The 18,437-nt window shown below is 33.3% G+C and overlaps 2 protein-coding genes across 3 annotated transcripts; one reads left to right on the top strand and one right to left on the bottom strand.

Annotated features, from left to right (window-relative positions):
• The first annotated feature begins 7,998 nt into the window (after window positions 1-7,998).
• LOC142641655 (putative serine/threonine-protein kinase WNK7) lies at window positions 7,999-11,795 on the top strand. The gene is made up of 7 exons (XM_075816133.1): window positions 7,999-8,627; window positions 9,258-9,295; window positions 9,446-9,673; window positions 9,755-9,975; window positions 10,071-10,228; window positions 10,333-10,735; window positions 10,869-11,795. Exons 1-7 carry the CDS (start codon window positions 8,559-8,561, stop codon window positions 11,756-11,758), a joined length of 2,007 nt encoding a protein of 668 aa, XP_075672248.1. The 5' UTR covers window positions 7,999-8,558; the 3' UTR covers window positions 11,759-11,795.
• Window positions 11,796-12,914: 1,119 nt separating this feature from the next.
• Window positions 12,915-16,063, bottom strand: LOC142641656 (uncharacterized). Of its 2 annotated transcripts, none has more exons than XM_075816134.1 (4): window positions 15,865-16,063; window positions 15,454-15,617; window positions 15,246-15,336; window positions 12,915-13,203 (listed from the first exon to the last, which is right to left on the bottom strand). In XM_075816134.1, the coding sequence occupies exons 2-4, from the start codon at window positions 15,565-15,567 to the stop codon at window positions 13,073-13,075; spliced, it is 336 nt and encodes a 111-aa protein (XP_075672249.1). In that variant the 5' UTR covers window positions 15,568-15,617; window positions 15,865-16,063; the 3' UTR covers window positions 12,915-13,072. The 2 variants fall into 2 exon arrangements, with proteins under 2 accessions (XP_075672249.1, XP_075672250.1); XM_075816135.1 differs by having other exon boundaries at window positions 15,454-15,600; window positions 15,865-16,051.
• Window positions 16,064-18,437: the final 2,374 nt, after the last annotated feature.

Below are 18,437 nucleotides of genomic sequence, written 5' to 3'. Positions count from 1 at the left end.
TGAAGAAAATGGGTTCTGTGTTGATGGTTTGAAGAAAACCATCATTGCTGCCAAAGTTGATGGTTCTGGCTATCCATTTTTTGTTGTGGGTTTGGATGATTTGGATTTTGATTTTGATCTTGATCTTAACCTAAACCCAAAAACCCTTGAGAATCTCGGTCTGAAGAGAGAGTGATAGAGAGAGGGGATGAGAGAGAAGAGAAAGGCTTGGTCTGAAAGAGCTTCAGCGATGGCTTCTGTGATGGGTGAGCTTCAGCGATGGGTGTGTGAAAGAGCAATGGAGAGAGAGAGATGAGAGACTGTGGAGAGAGAAAGGCTTGATATTTACGCATAAAATATTAATATATGTTTTTACAATTGAGCTACAGTGTGATTCTAAATGTAGAATCGCATTGTAGCACAATCCCAAATTTTTTTACAATTGGCATATTTTGCAAGTTGGGCTGGAGTGAGCATTTTGGGCTAGATTGCTTAAAAACCATTACATTTGGCATTTACACTTTCCTTTGTTGATGCTCTAATAACATCATCTTTCCATTTAATAAAACATTTGAAAGATTCCCTCTAAATGCAGCATTTGTAAATTTGCCAGTACATTTTTGTATCTTCTCTATGTCAAAACATTTTTGTGCATTTATTGTAATATCATTTTCCCACTAAATTTCAGTTTCTCAATGTATCAAAACAAAAACAAAATGCAATAAACATCTAATACTCATAAAAAAATTTCAATTAATAATGATCTAATTTGTCATGTATAGTATCAAATTTTATTAAAGTCTAGTTGTAGTTTCTACATTTTGGATTGACCTGGTAATCACTTTCTAATGATTTTGCGTCATAAGCTATTTACTATGATTGTAATCCTACAAATTCTTTTACGTAACTTTGACAAACTAATGTGACAATAAATATAATTACTTGTTTAATTGAAGATCAATTTATTTATATGGTGATAAATAATTTTTTTTTTTTTTATACAAGATAGAATTCTACTCTAGCCTAATCTAAGTATATATGTGTGTGAAGCTCCGTCCTGAAAACTTGAATTCTGGTTCTTACCCCTCACACTTCACAAGCACTTATACTTGTGGAGTGACCATTGCATCAAGGGCGTGCGGTAGTATATGATGATAAATAATTCATAAGCAATGCTATAAAATTTGTAATTCATAATATTACTATTTATATTAAATTATATTACATGTTCAACTTCATAACCAATTTCTAAAGAATTTGTGACCAATTAATGAAATGTAAAATGTCGTTGTGAAAAAATAACTAATAAAATGACAAAAAAACACTTGCAATTAAATAGGCTAACGTGTTGCCTAAAAGTGACTTATGTAGGGAACTGTTCTTCTCCACTTTAGTGCCTTTTGTGGTTTGAATAGGAAATTGGGGAAGCATTAGCAATCAGCGTAATGTGAAAGAGTCCGGGGAAAAACTTTAAATAGCTTCTTACTCTGTTAGTACACTAATAAAATTAATTATCAATTTCAATTCAAACGTAGTGCTTGTTTTGGGAAAAAAAAGTTTTATTACTTTAGGATTAGTTTTATTTATGTGTTAATCATATGCATTAATCAAGCAATAGCAAATGAAGAAGATATTTGATTAAAAAATAAAACCTGAGAGAAGGGATATATTTGGGGTATGGTAACTGACCTTTGAACTTCTTTGGTGACTTTTCTTGCAAAAATCGTAATATCTGCTTCTTGAATAATTCTTATTACAAATAAGCCAAAATTTGTTTCTATAATTTTTTTTTTTTTTTTTTTTTTTGCAGAAAATGAGTTACGGAAACAGGAACCCCTCTTATCAAAAAAATTCCACATAAAGAGGTAAAGGAATGAGAAGAAACAAAAGTTTCGTAACTACCTATGTAAACTCGAAAAGATGCTACTCAAGTATGGAAAAATTTGTAGACTGCCAGAAGCCAGAAAGAAGGGTTTGTTTGATATTTGTACTAGGGTCTTAGGCCGTATTTTTTCAAACACGGCTGAAAAAAACGCGGCCTAAGACCCGCGTGTTTTGTAGTGTACCCTAGAGAAAGAATATGGTTATGAAAAGTGAAAATATAACTGAAAAATTCTTCTTATTTCTTCAAACGAAAAAGACATATGTTTTGATATTTTTTAAAGTAAACGTGGCAATAATTTGTGTAACCACGTAGCACAATAAGAAGTGGTTAACAAAAAGTCAAACATTTCGACCTTTAGTTATTATATAGATGAGCTACTTATATTATTTTAAATGAAGTGATAAAAAAAATAGAACATTTGATTTTGGGTGTATTGTAAAATGAGGTGGTAAAATAGATAAAGTAACTTTTTGAAGTGTAAAAGCTAAACTTTTTAGCACCACCACTGTGAATGCTTTAACTTCAAAAAAAAAAAAAAATCCTAGCTAGCCTTGTATTAAAAAAAAAAAATTTCTTTTTGTTTTTGTCTTTGTTGGTAAATGATCGCATCTTAATGTATTTAGAAACAATGATCTTGAGTATTTATAAATTTTTAATACTATATAGATTCTTTTTTGAATTTTTTTTCTTTAGACTTGCCCTCGCTAACTTAAAATCTTGGATCCATTTCTGGATAATACATATGGAAGCATAAAGGTAAAGAAGAATGCTTGTGCATAGTAGAGCGAGGAAATGTAGCTGAGTTGGTACAAGCATAATTTGCATAATATTTTTGGTTTAGTCTGTGTTGTGCATGGCAACATAAGCGCAACCAGTGTTGGCTTTTACCTTAAGCGAGTTAAGTGATCGCCTAAGGCCCCAAAATTTTATCCAATTAAGTTAGTTCTTAAATTAAAAAAATTAATTTTGTAAAATGAATAAATTAAACCCCTAAATTATAGCCAAAAACTAAGGACAACAAAAAAAAAAAAAAAAAAAAGAGAAATGAGACCAGTATATAGCCAAAAAAAATAAGGAAAACAAACTTCTAAGAAAAAAAAAGGGAAAAGAGGCAAAAAGTATAGCCAAAAAATAAGGAAAACAAACTTCTAAGATAAAAATTAAAAAAAAAAAAAAAAAAAAAGGGGGAAAAGGGGGCAAAAAATTGAAGTAGAAGGAATGTTAGCTTTTTTTTTTTTTGCTCCTCCCAACTTCTAGTGAGTGTTTTCGTCTCTTTTAAGCTCGTGGAGCTAGGCCATTTAGATGGAAATCAAATGGTTGAGGTGCCAAATTCTCATTGGACCCTTTGCATCACATTTAGCCACGGTTTAAGGAAAATGTGGAGTGTTGTCATACATTTGGCGATCCCAATGGATACTGGTGCTAATGGCAAATGAGTTGAGTGTATTTATGGAGAAAGAAAGACTTTGAATAATAGGATGACACTTGGTTCTTGTAGCACTCACCTCATGCATTTTTATGGTGTTATGCTTAGGTGCAACTTTATGCATTTTAGGATCTAAGCCGAAAATTAAAAAAACAAATTTAATTCCAGCAATATTAGCAAAAAAAAAGAAGAGGATTGAGCTTTTTTTTTTTTTTGTTGGGATTTTATGTTTTGCTGATTTTGTTTTGTTTTGTTTTGTTAAGAGAGAAAGTGAGAGGGAGAGAGATTTTAGCTTCTAGGTCACAAAAAATTTGCTACATATACAAATTATTTTATAATATTTTTATAAACTGTTGATGTGGTTTTAGCATTTTTCAAATAGTTATTGTAAGTAAAAATGTGATATTAGTGACGGACCCATATTAGAATTACTAAGAATTTGTCACACCAACAGTTTGTAAAAATGTTATAAAATAGTTTGTATCTATAGCATTACTCTTTTTATATTTTGGTATAACTCATTGGCCTCCTTTCACCATTTTTTTTTCTCTTATTTTTTGCCCCTTTACCCCTTTTTATTCTCTTTGAAGTTAGTTTTTCATTTTTTTTTTTTTTGGCTATAGTTTGGTCTCATTTCCCTTTTTTTCCTCTTAGATGTTTGCTCTCCTTATTTTCCAGCTATAATTTGGGGCTTAATTTATTCATTTTACAAAATTAACATTTTTAAAAAAATCAAAGAACTAGCCTAATTGGATAAAATTTGAAAGTCTTAAGTAGTCGCTTTTTGGTGCAAGCTTGGCTACAATGGAAAAAGAAGCAACTTTGTTAGTTTGACCTTTTCTTAAAATTTGGTTGACCTAACCGTATATAGTTCATGCCTTTAACTTGCTAAATTTGCGGGTCATGAAAATAAGTGCCCTATATACGGTGGTGATGGGCCTCCTTATGTGACCTTGACTGACCTAGTTTCACGGTGTACTTATTTCCTCTAACATTTTTCTAATCTTGAGTAACTTTTTTTGATGAATCTAATCTTGAGTCACTAAACAAAGTACAAACCTTTTAGATATTGTTAAATTTGCTAGATCATGAAAATAGGATTTTGCAACTTTTTGTGCATGATAGATGGAGTTTAGTTTGACGGGCTTGCTACGTTTAGGTTGTAGAAGATGAGCCTCTTAACACTATGACCCATTAGATTTGGAAAAAGTGCCATCAATAATTTTTATTTATTATTATTATTTTTTAAATAAATAACTAAATTTTCATGTTCAAAACATAATATAAGTTTAACTTTTTAAAAACTTCTCTTTCACAGTTATTTCCTTCCTGTTATTTATTATCTCGATTATAGATGACAAAAAATCTTTGTTCTACTCCATCTCACTTGGGTTTTTTTTCCACCTAAAAAGGGGACGAAACATAAATTGATTTCGCTTGCCCACCTGGATTATGTATGTATATAATTTATTTTTATTTTTTACATATCTAACTTACAATTTATTTTTTACATGTGTATTTCCTCTCAGCACTCCTCTCATCGCCTTTATCATATTTATCTCATCATTTTATCAATAACAAAACCATCAAATTAAGAATGACAAAATGTCTTCATCCCGTGCCCTACTCCATGTGGGTTTCCCTTTTTATGGGTTGCCATGAACATGATAGTATATTGACTTGCACAGTTGCACATGAGCATGGACCTACTTGTATTTTGGTAGTTTGTTTTAGCTTCTTATTTTAGGAAAATAAAAAAGGCCAGTCATTTACAGTTTTGGTGTTGGTGTGTGAGTGTATTCTCTTATCTCATCCTCCTTCCCTTATATATGTGTGTGTGTGTGTGTGTGTGTGTGTGTGTGTGTTTATCAAATAAAAAAGATATTCAGTGCATCTATATGTGTGTGTGTGTGTATATCAAATAAAAAAAGATATTCAGTGTTGTCGAGTCGTCCCACATCGGTAATGTATAATATTGAGAAGGGGTTAATCACTTACTCCGCAACACTAACTGTCACATATAGTTTTGGTGTTGATGTGTGAGTGTATTCCTTTATCTCATTCCCTTCCCCTATATGTGTGTGTGTGTGTGTGTGTTTATCAAATAAAAAAAAAATCTAGTCAAAGTATAGGAACACAACTTTTGTGCTAGTTTTGTTACAACTTTAATATGGTAAATTGTGAGTGGTGAAGAAAAATGATAGACCCATGTAAAAATAATTATCTATCACTTACAATCAACCACCGCTGTTAACAAGTTGTACCAAATTATATTATAATTTATAAGAACAGTTTATCATTTAGGTCCAAATAGAGAGAGAGAGAGAGAGAGAGACCTACAGACTTGGATGGAGTAAATCTAGAGTCTCGATTATGTCAACTCATTAAAAAACCTATAACTGTAGTCTGATTTAACTATAATTAAATTTTAAACGAGTTGACACAATTTAGACAGCAAGTTTACTCCACTTTCAAATCTTAGCTCTTAAATGGAGTGGACACTGAGATGGAGAGATCCAACAGTAACTAACAGCCGTAGTTCTCAAACCTCAGCAACAAAACAACAACAACAACGGCATGTAAAGCAAGGAGAAGTTGTCGTTTAGGCCGCTCACTTATGAAATTCTGACGCTATCGGTTAAGAACCATCCAAGTGCATGTATGTTGTTCCTACAAACGTATCTAATCACAATTTATTTTTTAAAATTTGGTTAGTTTGGCCTTTTCTTAAAATTTGGTTGACCTAACCGTATATAGTTCATGCCTCTAAGAAAAACGGAGCCCCCAAAACTCACTAAATTTGCTCGTCATGAAAATAAGTACCCTATATATGGTGATGGGCCTGATGGCCCCCCTTATATGACCTTGACTGACCTAGTTTCACGTTGTACTCATTTCCTCTAATATTTCTCTAATCTTGAGTAACCTTTTTTGATGAATCTAATCTTGAGTAACTAAACAAAGTAACAAACATTTTAGATATCGTTAAATATGCTAGATCATAAAAATAGGATTTTGCAGTTTTTGTGCATGATAGATGAAGTTTAGTTTGACTGGCTTGCTACGTTTAGGTTGTAGAAGATGAGCCTCTAACACTATGACCCATTAGATTTGAAAAAAGTGCCATCAATAATTTTTATTTATTATTATTATTTTTAAATAAATAACTAAATGTTCATGTTTAGAACATAATACAAGTTTAACTTATTCAAAATTCTTTTTCACAGTTATTTTCATCCTATTATTTATCATCTCCATTAGGAGAGCAACTTGTGTCCAGTGAAAGTTTTCACTAGACACGTTAGATTGCAGACACGTGTCCACTCTTGGACACATGTCTGAATCCGGCCATGTCCAGTGAAAACTTTCATTGGACACAAGCCTTTCCCTTCCATTAGGGGTGACAAAAATCCTCTGTTCTGCTCCATCCCACTTGGGTTTTTTTCCCCACCTGAAAAGGGGATGAAACATAGATTAATTTCACTTGCCCACCTTGATTGTGTATGTATATAATTTATTTTTATTTTTGCATATCTAACTTACAATTTATTTTTTACACCTGGCATGCGTTTGGATTAAAATTAAAAATAAAATTATTTTACTATTTAGCTTAATTTTGCTACTATTTATGGGTCTCACTGCACTTTTTGGTACTATTCATGGCTCCACTGTACTATTTCAACTAACTTTTACCTTATCTACAATACTTTCAGCAATAAGTTTCAATTTCAGTAAAATAAGCGGTATCCAAACAAACCTCTATTCTATCCTAAGTATTTCCTCTTAGCATTCCTATCATCGCATTTATCATATTTCTTTCATCATTTTATTAATAACAAAACCATCATTTTATCAATAACAAAACCATCAAATTAAGGATGACAAAATGTCTTCACCCCGTGCCCTACTCCTTGTGATTCCCTTTTTATGGGTTGCCATGAACGTGATAGTATGTTGACTTGCACATGAGCAAGGACCTACTTGTGTATTGGTAGTTTGTTTTAGCTTCTCATTTTAGGAAAATAAAAAAGGCTGGTCATTTATCACTATATTGTTAGTTTCTTATAACTTCCTATTTTACGAAAATAAAAAGGCTAGTCATTTGTTGTTAAGAAAGTATAGGAGCACAACTTTTGTGCTAGTTTTGTTACAACTCTAATATGGTAGATTATGAGTGATGGAGAAAAATGATAGGCCCATGTAAAAATGATTATCTACCACTTACAATCAACCACCTTTAACAAGTTGTACCAAATTATATTATAAGAACGATTTATCATTTAGGTCCAAATAGAGAGAGAGAGACCTACGGACTTGGATTGAGAAAATCTAGAGTCTAAATTGTGTCAACTCGTTAAAAAAACCTATAACTGTAATCTGATTTAACTATAACTAAATTTTAAACGAGTTGGCACAATTTAGACGGTAGATTTAGTCCACTTTCAATCTTTAGCTCTTAAATGGAGTGGACACTGTGAGATGGAGAGATCCAACAGTAACTAACAGCCGTAGTTCTCAAACCTCAGCAACAAAACAACAACAACAACAACGGCATGTAAAAAGCAAGGAGAAGTTGTCGTTTAGGCAGCTCACATATGAAATTCTGACGCTATCGGTTAAGAACCATCCAAGTGTATGTTGTTCCTACAAACATATCTAACTTCCGCAACTCCCGCTACTTCTATATCTCATTTCCTCTCATTCCCAACAAACCCTCTCTCTCTCTCTCTCTCTCTCTCTCTGTTGTCTCTTTACCAACCCCATTTTGTTTCTCACTTCTGATTTTGTCCCACCATTTTTTTTTCCTAGTCCAATTGCACCCTCTCCCTCCTTTTTTTTTTTTTTTTTAGTCATGGGTTTGTAGCTTTTGGTGATATAAAAAAAAAAATGGTAAATGAGAAGTGGGTGTTATTGGGATTGGTTAGAGTTAAAGAATGAGTAAAAAGTGTGGCATGGAAGTTGGGGTTGTGAATTCAGCTTTTGTTTCAGCGAGTTCATTGCCTCAATCCATTGTCGTCGAATGCCGATTCCGCTCGCAATCGGCATTCGATTCCTTCTGCATTGCCTCTGAGGCCTTCTCTGAGCACCTTTTTTCTCTTTTGCGCCGGTTGCTTTGATTGCTACATTTTTTTTTTCTTTATTTATTAAAAGAAAATAAAGCGAAATCGACCCAAAAAATGATAAAAAGATTGAATTTTGTTAAACCCCTTTTGTTCTGGTAGCTGTTTGGTTCTTGGCAGGAATACATTCCACTTTGCTGGATTGGTAATGTCTTGGACAATGGTCGAGCTCGATCCAGAATACACAGAGAAAGATCCAACCGGTCGATATGTTCGGGTATAGCTAACCTTATTCCTGTGAATTAGAATTATTTTGGACATATTATGATCATGTAGTTGAGAATTTTGTATGATGGGTCATTTTTATGAAGTAGCATTGCATAAAATGGCAGTTTTTGTTGTTAAATTTATATATAGGTGAGGACATTGTGTTTTAAGGTATTGGGTTTTGATAGTCAAGTGCTTGGCTTTTTCCTCTTGTGACACTGTGACCTTGTAAATTTTGATGTTTGGCGGATAATTTGAGCTAATGAGTAATGACCCAAGGCCATGATGCCAGTAACCTTACATAATGCATTGTATTCAACGACTGAAAATCGGGTTTTGAGGGCATGTTATTCTTTGTTATGAATTATGTGTTTGAGGATTTCCAAGTTTTTACTATATGCATGATGTTGTAATTGAGTTTTGATTTCTTATTTTGATGTAACCATCAACAGATTGAGCTAATGGCTCAAGCCTATAGTTAGGAAGCTATTGTTGTTTTATTTCCTTGAAGCCCTTGTTGTCATCATTGCCATTTGGAGGACCAAAAGAGATCTTTGGATTTAGATTGACCATTTTATTCTTTGTTGGAGTGAGGTCAAATGTTTTTCTCTTATTCATGTACACTTCTCTTTTGTAACAGTGCAATGAAATCTTGGGCAAGGGTGCTTTCAAGACTGTGTATGATTCCAAAACCACTCTTATCTTTCTTGATTTTTTATTTTCTTTTCTTTTGATCTATTTTCTAAGGAGTTATTATCTTTTAAGGGATAAACATTTTATTAATTTGGAGAATGGTTGTACTTGGGGATTCCTGATTTCTTTTTGCAGTTTTAAGGCATTTGATGAAGTTGATGGAATAGAAGTTGCTTGGAACCAAGTTAGGATAGATGATGTCTTGCAGTCACCAGACGATTTAGAGAAATTGTATTCTGAAGTTCATCTACTGAAATCGTTGAAACATGATAACATCATCAAGTTCTGTAATTCCTGGGTAGATGAGAAGAAGAAAACTATCAACATGATAACCGAGCTCTTCACATCTGGGAATCTGAGGCAGTATGTTCTCTTTGTTTGTTTCCTGTCCTGTCTTTAAATTGATTGACAGTATATGTGCGATTGATACCTTTTGGTGCTCAGATATCGGAAGAAGCATAAAAATGTTGATATGAAGGCAATAAAGAATTGGGCAAGGCAGATTCTCCAAGGTTTAGTCTATCTTCACAGTCACAATCCACCTATAATTCACAGGGACATAAAATGTGACAATATTTTTGTGAATGGAAATCATGGAGAGGTTAAGATTGGAGACCTTGGATTGGCAATTGTTATGCAGCAGCCTACTGCTCGAAGTGTGATTGGTAAGAGATTTTTCCCCCTGATGCTCTCCCCTCTATTAGACAGACTTTATGAAAAGTAGTGAAATTTTCCTTCTTTTTTTAACATATTACATTAGGGACTCCTGAATTTATGGCTCCTGAGCTTTATGAAGAGGAATACAATGAACTTGTTGACATATATTCTTTTGGGATGTGCATGTTGGAGATGGTTACTTTTGATTACCCATACAGTGAATGCAAAAATCCTGCTCAAATCTATAAGAAGGTTACTTCTGTAAGTTAAGCCACTATCAGTCTATCGTCATATTCTCTATTGGATGTTTCAGTGTAAAACTTTATGTAAACAACTAATTTATATTCTGATGCATTCTGTCTTAGGGCATCAAACCTGCTTCCCTTAGTAAGGTGAGTGATTACCAAATTAAGGAGTTCATTGAGAAGTGTCTGGTTCCGGCATCAGAGAGATCATCTGCAAAGGAGCTCCTCCAAGACCAATTCCTTCAAGTTGAGAATCCAAAGGAGCCAATACGTGATCCCTTACAGTTACCTGACCCAAGTCCCAGAGCAAGTGGTTTACTTAAGTCTGGCCCTCGTTCCATGGATATAGATACTGACTATAAGCAGCAATCTTTAAACGCATGTACAGAAAGCATCAATGGGAGTAATCACTGTCCAATTTTGGAATTTCAGAGGACGAATATGAACAATGAATTTAGATTAAAAGGGAAGAAAAATGATGATAACTCAGTATCGTTAACCTTGCGAATTGCTGACTTTTTTGGTAAGTTGAGCGTATGGTTCCTTTTTTTTTTTGGGGGGGGGGGGTGTTGTTAGAAGTGAACATAGACTTTGATTATTGATCAATATTACTGTTTTGTAGCGTAACATCATGGATTTAATTTTATTACCTGCAGGCCGAGTGAGGAATATACACTTTCTCTTTTACCTTGATACTGATACTGCACTTTCAGTGGCCAGCGAGATGGTTGAACAACTGGATTTAGCAGATCATGATGTAGAATTCATAGCAGAGTTGATTGATTACTTGATAATGAAGCTTCTACCTGGATGGAAGCCCTCGTCTGATTACTCCTCAAGTGGAGTAGTAACTCCCTCTGATGTTTCCCCAGTCTTTGGAGAAGAAAAAAAATTAATGGCATGTCCATGGGATTCAATGCTAATTCCATCTGGGTTGGAGGTTGTGCAAGATGTTTTCTCTGGTTTAAATACAAGCCATCAAGAAGGTGGTGTACAAGCTGAAGAAGGTAGTGGATGCAATAACCCTGACAGTTCTGTTTGCCATGGTGAATGTAATTCTTCTCCAAATTTAGCAAATTTTGAAGATCAACATTCACAAGCATCAATTGCTTCAGAGATACTGGTAGAAGATGCTTCTACCAAAACTGATAAAGCAGCTGAATTTGTTGATTGCAACATTAAAGGAAGCTGCAAGGGCTCAATTGGGTCTTTACCTGAAATAGAGCTTGGGGATGCATGTTATGATGTCTTCAGATTGCAACAAATTGATAGCAACGACTCAGAAGACATCATGAATGAATTCTCAAAGAACTCAGAATTGTCAATGCCAGTTCAAAGTGGAGTATCAAATGTTATGAGCTTAACAAGCAGCAGTTCATCTTTGTCCTTAGCAGACAAAGATACTGATATCGAGCTTAAGTTGGAACTTGAAGCAATTGACTCACAGTATCAGCATTGGTTTCAGGAACTTTCTAGGATGAGGGAGGAATCATTGGAGGCTACCAAAAAGCGATGGATAGCAAAGAAGAAGCTGGCTGGCCAATGATTAGGCACGTTGCTGAACCTTTTTTTTTTTTTGGGGGGGGGGGGGGGGGTGCCTTTTTTCCCTACGCTTGTTCAAGTTGCTTCATTATTGTCCATATGGTCCTTTGAGGTATCTATTTGAGGGTTGTGATTATGTAATTGGAAACTAGTATCGGATGCGGCAATTTTTTTGTGGAAGTCGTGATCCTTTCTTTGGATTTAATTTTTGTGATTTGGGGGTCAATTTCCTTATAACTTTGTTCAATATATAAGTATATACTCTTGAATGTTCTGAATTTTTTTTTAATTTTTTATTATTAACTCTATCCTTGGTCATGACTCATGAGTATTGCACAATTCATGCTCATTGGCTCATTCCTAATTGGCTATAGGATCTTAGGCAGCATTGTTTTTGAGGGCAAGACAAAATTCTACTTAGGCCACAACAATTGGCATACTGAAGCTCAAGCTGGTTTTCCTTCTTCCTAATTCATTTATGTGTTTAATTTAAATATTAAAAAGAGAATTTTGGGGTCTGAAAAGCTGTATCTAAAACAAAGAAATAGGGATTTAAAAAGTTGTAGATTGTAATTTAAACTTACGTGAAGAAATATAATCTTCTTTTAGAGTTGGGTATGGGGGAATTTAATCATAAAGCCCCTAAAATTCAATTAGTCTATTTGAATATAGTAGATTGGATTTGACTATGTCATCAACAATTTGAACAAGAGGAATATTATGTCCACAACATTTTTCCAATACTTTCACAACAAATCCTAAGTAGGAGGTTATTAAATGATATTAGTGGATAAAAAAATAATTTCATTGGTGGGTTCAAAATGATGCAAGTCAATGTTTAAAGAGAAGTGTTACGTCCACAACATTTTTATAATGTATTCACAACAAATCATTGTTGGTAAGTTGTTATTAGTTCTAATTTGAACTCATCACTGAAGTTACTTTTTTGCTCATTAGTAATAATAAGTAACAACACGCCACTTAAGATTTATTGTAAAAATGTTGTGAATATAACATTTTTCATATTTAAATGTTGATGACATGAAAAATTCAATCCACTATTTCAAATTCAAAATGAAAATGAATGCATTCATAAGATTTTAGAAACTCCATAATGGAGTCACTCTTAGGAACTGTGTATTAGGGTGATAGCAGAAGAAACTCAAAAAAATGATATAGTAACAATAAAAGTACTTGGAGCCAGTTTGCCATAACCCATAGTCAATCAATTCAGACCAAGTCAGATTTGGGCAAAACTTTATTGCTAAATAAAAGTGTTGATATATAATTGTAAGATGTCTCTATTAAGATATCTTGATTAGTCCTCTCGCCAAGTACTTCTACAAGTCTCCTTCATGCATGTATAGAATATTGTTGCCGGCTCATCAGCTGATCTAGTCTGAAATTGTACATACGCAGCCCTTCCATGACCGCATTTGGGGCATGTTGCTGTCATAATAGAAAGGAGCAGGTAAGAAAGAAAGGAGGCAATTGCCATCTCTTGAAAACATTGTTTATGTAAAAAAGAATCTTGCAAGAATGCAGCATTGGCAAGAACAACTGTAACACAATTGTAGCCTAAAGATAGTGATTCACTTCAAACTCCAAGCTTTGAGCACTAAATATTCAGATATTGGTTATGTAGTTGAACATCAATGATTAAGTTGTATTCCATCTAGTTTAGAGATGTATTACATACAAAGTCAACAAAGACCAATAACTCAGATGTCTCAAATAATCCGAGATCACTAATTCTCTATACCCATGAGAGGGCTTAGCTTAATCATCTAAAAATTAATTAAACCTAATGCTACTACACAACAAAACCTTTGGCCCATCTTCACCTTGTATGGTAAAAAATTTACAGTTGTTCACTGCCTTTTGACTCTATCAGTGTTCTAAAGCTATACATCCAACTTTATAACTTTGTCAAGATTTCAAAATCATCTAATAGATCATCAAACAACTGAATCGAAACCTCAGGCAGCTGGCAAGTGACCCATAACAACATTATAAACACATAACTTTAGCATAGAAGTGTTCATGCATCATCAAGGTATCTAACAACTGAAAAAGAAAGTGCATTCATATTGGTCTATCCTATGCGATTCTACAAGCAGACAGGGTGATCATTCGTCTGTTCTATACAAGTGCCAAATGTCTTCCCAAGTATATCCAACAGAACAAAGTGGTCTAGTTAACTCAGCATCCAAGGTCTCAATAACACCCCCACCACCAGTGTTCTGAAAAAATAGGGATTTACAACAAATAGAAAGGCAGGACAATCAACAGAAACTCAACTTTACTCAACTCAACCATGCCATAATCCCAATTATTTTGGGGTTGGCAACTGACTAGGGATTCTCATCAATTAATAGGAATCGACCACACGTATTCTTCACCACCAATCTATCCTATTGAAATTCATACTCTTTGTTGTCTCCCTGCCTAACATACCCCTTTTCACTACTTCTACCCTGTATTATTTTAGGCCTCCTTCAACCTCTTTCCACTCCATCCACTTAAATTAAATTAATCTTTCTCACTCAGTGCATAAATAAGTCTTTGTTGCACTTTACCAATCCATCATAAGTGAGAAACAAAGTGAAAAATAAGAAGCATTACCATGAAGTTTAACCCTTCCTATGAAACCTATAATTATATGCAACAATTTAGTAAACTACAGCTCATACAAATCAAGCTTCATTTCCATATAAACCATCTGAGAGATTGATGAACGACAGCTCACACATAGAAGTAAAGTTAACCATTTAGCGTATAACACCCGGGATATAGAAGCAATGGTTCGGTACTTTAAAACTGATACAGATTGAGCATCATTTCCATAAAAACCAGCAGAGAGATTGATCAACTTCAACCCACACATTGAATAACCATTTTCAACAACAGCAGCAGCAGCAAGAAACATAAGCAGATAGGTGCACAATATATATAATTCTAGTAGCAAGCAAAACCAGCTGATAAACTAAAATGTGTACCCTTGCAAGATCATCAGGGTTTAATTAGACAAAATTGGCATTACACTACATTATAAAAAATAACTCTATTTTTTTCTCTTTTGAGTTAGGTAAATGCTTGAGCAGATAAGATAAAATACAAAATTACATCAATTTACAGGGTATCGTTACCAGACATGACATGGCAACACTAAAAGAACTAGCCATTATGCATAGACTGAATAGTCTTTGAGCTAATACACTATTTTTAACAAATTATTATATCAATAGAATCACTTGTTACTCCATTTACAGACCTTTACTCTTCCCCTGACATCCCATTCTATTTCCACTAGAATGGAATATTACTTTACTTACAGCTCAATGAAATAAACCCGCCGACCTTTTTTTTTTTTTTTTTCTTCTAGAATTGAGTTCATACGCTAATGATTAGTTTGTTACTTGAAACTAAAAAAGAGTGAAAGAAAAAGAAAAAGGAATCCACCAAGCAAAAAAGTTGAACAAGAGACGCACCATCAGTTTGAGATGCATTCTTCATGTCATCGTCAGTGATGACAGGTTCTAAATCCTTCTTATCCAAATGCATCTTTTTCTTTATCTTAACCTGCATTTATGAAATCACACACACATGCACACAAGTTATTAACTTCACAAAAGTACAACAAGAATTTTTCATATATTAATCAGTTTAACTACAATAAGACCAATGAACTATATATACCTTGTTCTCTATGTAGCATACATAGGGACATGTTGAGCAGAAGAATCTGGAAGGGCGCCCCATATGGGGCAACTCATATTGCAGCATAGTCCCACAAGTAGGACAAAATTCCATTAGCTATCAGCTTCTAAAACACAAGCCCTCTCTCTGCAACAATTTGCTTTCTGTAACATGTTAATACATTTCACGCACTACATTACTAACAAATCAAGACAATATTTTAAGAATAACCCATTATAAATTTGACATTCAAAAACATTAAAAATGAACCCCAGACAGAGTTCTACAAGATTCTAACTTCTATGATATAAGAGAAGCAAAATCAACAAAATTGCAATGACAAAACAATAAAACGGAGAATCATTTTTTGAAGCACTGGCAGGCAAGCAGCCCTTTATCAGAGAGACAAACCTTGCACACAGCCACGGGTGGTGGTTTTTTGAAACTCAGACCGGTGAAAGTTTCACGACTGCCGTGGGTGGTGTTGAGTTGAAGGGAAGAGATTGATTGTGGAATTATAAGAGAATGGAAGGAGGCAGGTATTTTGGGAGCGTAATAGAGGTGGGGAACAAGCAAAGGCAGCTCATGTGGCAATGGGCTAACCTTTGAAAGCCCACTCTCCTGTCGTGGGCAATAATAATATGACTCATTTCGGCCCATGTGTGTCGAACCAGATTATTATGGAACCTGGCCACTGTTCCAATTCTCACCAAGGTCGTACTACGAGCCCCATTGTTTGTGAGTTGGGTGACACATCGCGGTGCTCCAGCCACCTAGCGTGCCGATGGTGCTAACTTCGAGGAATGATTCTGGTGTCGGCAGTGAGCTGGTGCACTGACAGAAAAAAACAGCTACTTTGGGATCAAGCTACTGACATGAGTAAGTCGTGGGCATAGCCGGCCTAAACATTTTGGAGCCTAAAGCGAGAATTAAAAATAGAGTATTTTTTATACTTATATATTAATTAATTTAATATTATTATATTATAATATGTTTCATTTAAAATTTATTTTTCTTGTATTTTGATATGCAAATTGATTAATTAAATTTTTGTATTCAAGTTCTTCTAATATCTCATTTTCAATCAATAGTATAGTTAATCCACTTAATTTTTCTTGGGACATTGTCGATCTTAAATATGATTTTATTAATTTTAATTTTGAAAAACTTATTTCGGCAGTAGCTACTGTAACAGGTATTGTTAGTAAAATCCTATAAACAATGCATGTATTTGGAAATGAATCTAATCTTTTTATATAATTTAGTATGTCAATTGGAATATAATATTTTATTTGTAAAATTTCTTTTAAAATCTTTAACTCTGACAATAAATAAAAACCATCAATATCAGAATAAATATCATGTTTGAGAAAATTTTCAAGTTTAAGGCAATATTTTTGTAAACTATCATTATCTAGTGACTTCAATTTTGTGAAGTTAAATAGAAAACCAAAAATATCTTCATATAATTGAAATTATTCAAATCTATTCTCAATTGAACTAATTGTTTTATCTACTATATATAAGAAATAATCAATTCTAAAAGATTCTTCAACAAAATGTGTTATCTCATTATGAACATTTTCATCAAATTGTTTCTTTCTATGAATTATACATTTCTCACGAAATACAGGTTCTATTTTTATTTCCAATGCAATTTTTTTAGATGAATTCATTGCAAAGTAAATCCATTTTCTCTATATTCTTTAAAATAAGAAATGAGACCTTTTAATTGATCCATAGTAACATCAATGTGCATGTCTTTTGATTGTAAGTTTTTACTAACAGAGTTGACAGCAAATAATATGTCATACCTAATAAGAACTCAAAGCTTTCAATTTCATATGTTGCTAAACAATCAGCTTCACTTTTTATTTTAGGATCTTCGCTTGTTTGTGCTAATTGTAACAAAGCATCTCTTATTTGTGGAACTTGGAATTTTATTGCTTTTACACTTTCAATGCGACTTTCTCAGCATGTTTGTGATAATGACTTATGAGTTAAACCTGCCACATTATCTTGTAAAATTTTCCATCTTTTTTGTAGAAGAAGAAAACAATGTATATATGCGTTGTATAACTCCAAAGAATGATATAACTTTTGGACAAGAATTGACCATATCACATAGTACAAGGTTAAAACTATGATAACCACATAGTGTGTAAAATGCTCCAGAATTTATATCAAGAAGTCTTTTTTGTACTCCTTGATGTTTTCCTTTCATATTAGACCCATTATCATATCCTTGTCCACGTATATCATTAATATCAAGCTCAAGAATATTTATTATATTTATAATTTCATCAAAAAGACCTTTTCCGGTAGTGTCATCAACTTTCACAAATTCAACAAAATGTTCTACTATTTTTATTGGACTTGTTGAAATATCAACACATCGTAATATGAGAGACATTTGTTCTTGATGACTTGCATTTGTTTAGCCTAACATAATTTAATTTGCTTCTTTGATCTTTTTGATAATGTATTAGTTAATTAAATTGTTAGTAATATGCTCTTTAGTTGTTTCATGTTTTCTAATTTTAGAACTAATATTTTTCTAATCTCGAGTTCCTTCATTACATAGTTGGCCAGTACATTTAGACTCAAACAACTTGCAACAAAAACAAAATACTTGGTCCGTATCTTTTGAATACACTTAGCCATTTTCTATCATGCTTCTCCCCATTTGATAATATTCGAGTGTCATGAATAGTAGAAAAATGTCTAGTGTCATCACCTTTAGGAAAAATTATATCATTGTCTCTAATTGGACCTCTTTCTACTAATAAATCTCTTAATTTTGTGTCAATATTTTTCCAATTACCTAGATCATAAATATTTGAAGGAATATAATTCAACATATCATATTATTTTCATTTTCTTCTAGTTGAACATCATTATGATGAACTTGTTCATTTGTGACATTTTCATCATTATTTTCATTTTCTTCTAAATTATTTTGAAGTTCATTATCAAGATTTGTT

This window comes from Castanea sativa, chromosome 6, assembly GCF_040712315.1.
Source record: "Castanea sativa cultivar Marrone di Chiusa Pesio chromosome 6, ASM4071231v1".
NCBI classification, from domain to species: Eukaryota; Viridiplantae; Streptophyta; class Magnoliopsida; order Fagales; family Fagaceae; genus Castanea; species Castanea sativa.
The sequence above is the reverse complement of the archived record's forward strand: the minus strand, read 5'-3'. Positions and strand labels throughout refer to the sequence as shown.